This window comes from Anopheles cruzii, unplaced genomic scaffold (genome assembly GCF_943734635.1).
Source record: "Anopheles cruzii unplaced genomic scaffold, idAnoCruzAS_RS32_06 scaffold03441_ctg1, whole genome shotgun sequence".
Lineage (NCBI taxonomy): Eukaryota > Metazoa > Arthropoda > Insecta > Diptera > Culicidae > Anopheles > Anopheles cruzii.
Genome location: NW_026457026.1, coordinates 1 through 1,615, shown reverse-complemented (window position 1 = coordinate 1,615; position 1,615 = coordinate 1). Strand labels below are relative to the sequence as shown.

Here is a 1,615-nt window from a genome sequence, read left to right as displayed (position 1 = left end):
GATCGATTGTTTAGACGACAAACTGAATCTCATGCATGGCCATAATCCATAGCCTCACCGTGTATTGAAAAGCCAATCAGCCAATAAAACTTCTCTACATGTGGTCATCAATCACTTAGCGATTCCTTTGGAGGCTCGTTGATCGTCGGAGTTATAGTATTTTCGCACAAAATGTGAAGGGATCCTAGAGAACAGAACAGAGAAGAACAGTAATTTGCAAACTATAAACATTCCACAGCTGGCATTCGAAAGAGTTAAGGCTATTAGTGAGGTTAATGACGTGCACCGAGAATGCCGCATCAAGCATGCTGGTGTTGATGGTAAAATGACTTTATTGGATAACAAATGCACAGACAATTAATACAGAGACATTAACGTGTATGGGACATCGCTCGCATTCCGCTTTTCGCCAATCAACAAACTGTTGATTGGCCAATTTACTCGGTTCGCTGATTGTTTACACCTTCGTTACTTATCCAGCACGGCAGTGACGACGACGGTAATAGATTGCGTGTCATTAGACGGCCAAACGAGCCTCCGTATTAATAGTTCGCTCAAGAGGTTCAAGTATTGCAGCTGATCATTTTTAGAGAATTGGCATGTAAACATAACCGAGAAATGGACAGTTTTTCTATATAATCGCTAATTTGTTATTAAACGGTTCCAATCAACTGTTTCTGCCTGTGACCAGTTCGCTTGGCCCTCGTATTTACCCGTGCTTTTCAACGGTTTCCGAGACGAGGTTCAGGTCCCTCTTTACCCGGATTCCTGCCAACGTTCAACGGACACCTGTCGTCGAATTTCGTTTCACGGGTCGAACGCCCAGCGTACTTTTCATAACCCGTATGTGCAGTTTTGATGCAGAAAACGTTCTGGGTACGCATTGCTGGAGAAGCCACAGATCAGCAAACACGATCCTAGACACGGGGGTGGCGCCGTACACCTGCACTGTGCAGGTCATAAAGTGCGAAAGGCTTGAGATTCGAAGTAGGTTGGCTGGCATCTATAAAAAAGGCTCAATTGTCCGCTGTGGTTCGGATGAACCTGTACATAGGCTGTGCCAAATCTGTGTTTTTCGTTTCGTGTTTCTACGGTAATACCAAAATAATGCCACCGCTACCTACGCAACGCCCGTATATGGAGATCACCGAGCAGCCACATCCGAAGGCGCTACGCTTTCGTTACGAGTGCGAAGGTCGTTCAGCCGGATCGATTCCTGGTGTTAACACGACGGCCGATCACAAGACCTTCCCGAGCATACAGGTGCACGGATATCGTGGCAGAGCCGTGGTAGTCGTGTCTTGCGTGGCCAAAGAGGGCCCAAACCATAAACCTCATCCACACAATCTGGTCGGTAAGGAACACTGCAGGAAGGGCGTGTGTACCGTAGAGATCAACAGTACCACCATGAGCTACAACTTTAACAACCTCGGCATCCAGTGCGTTCGGAAAAAGGACGTCGACGATGCGCTCAAACTACGACAAGAGATCCGAGTCGATCCATTCCGAAGTAAGTGTCCGACTGATCGCCGGGGATCAAGATCACGCCCTTAACCGGTACTTCGCCTTTTCAGCTGGATTTGCTCACGCCAAGGAACCGGGCTCCATCGACCTC

The 1,615-nt window shown here is 47.7% G+C and overlaps 1 protein-coding gene across 1 annotated transcript; it reads left to right on the top strand.

Annotated features, from left to right (window-relative positions):
• Positions 1 to 1,107: 1,107 nt before the first annotated feature.
• Positions 1,108 to 1,610, top strand: LOC128277015 (embryonic polarity protein dorsal-like; the record flags this gene model as incomplete). The annotated part of the gene is made up of 2 exons (XM_053015464.1): positions 1,108 to 1,510; positions 1,575 to 1,610. Coding segments are annotated over exons 1-2 (439 nt in total), but the record flags the coding sequence as incomplete, so codon positions are not given.
• Positions 1,611 to 1,615: the final 5 nt, after the last annotated feature.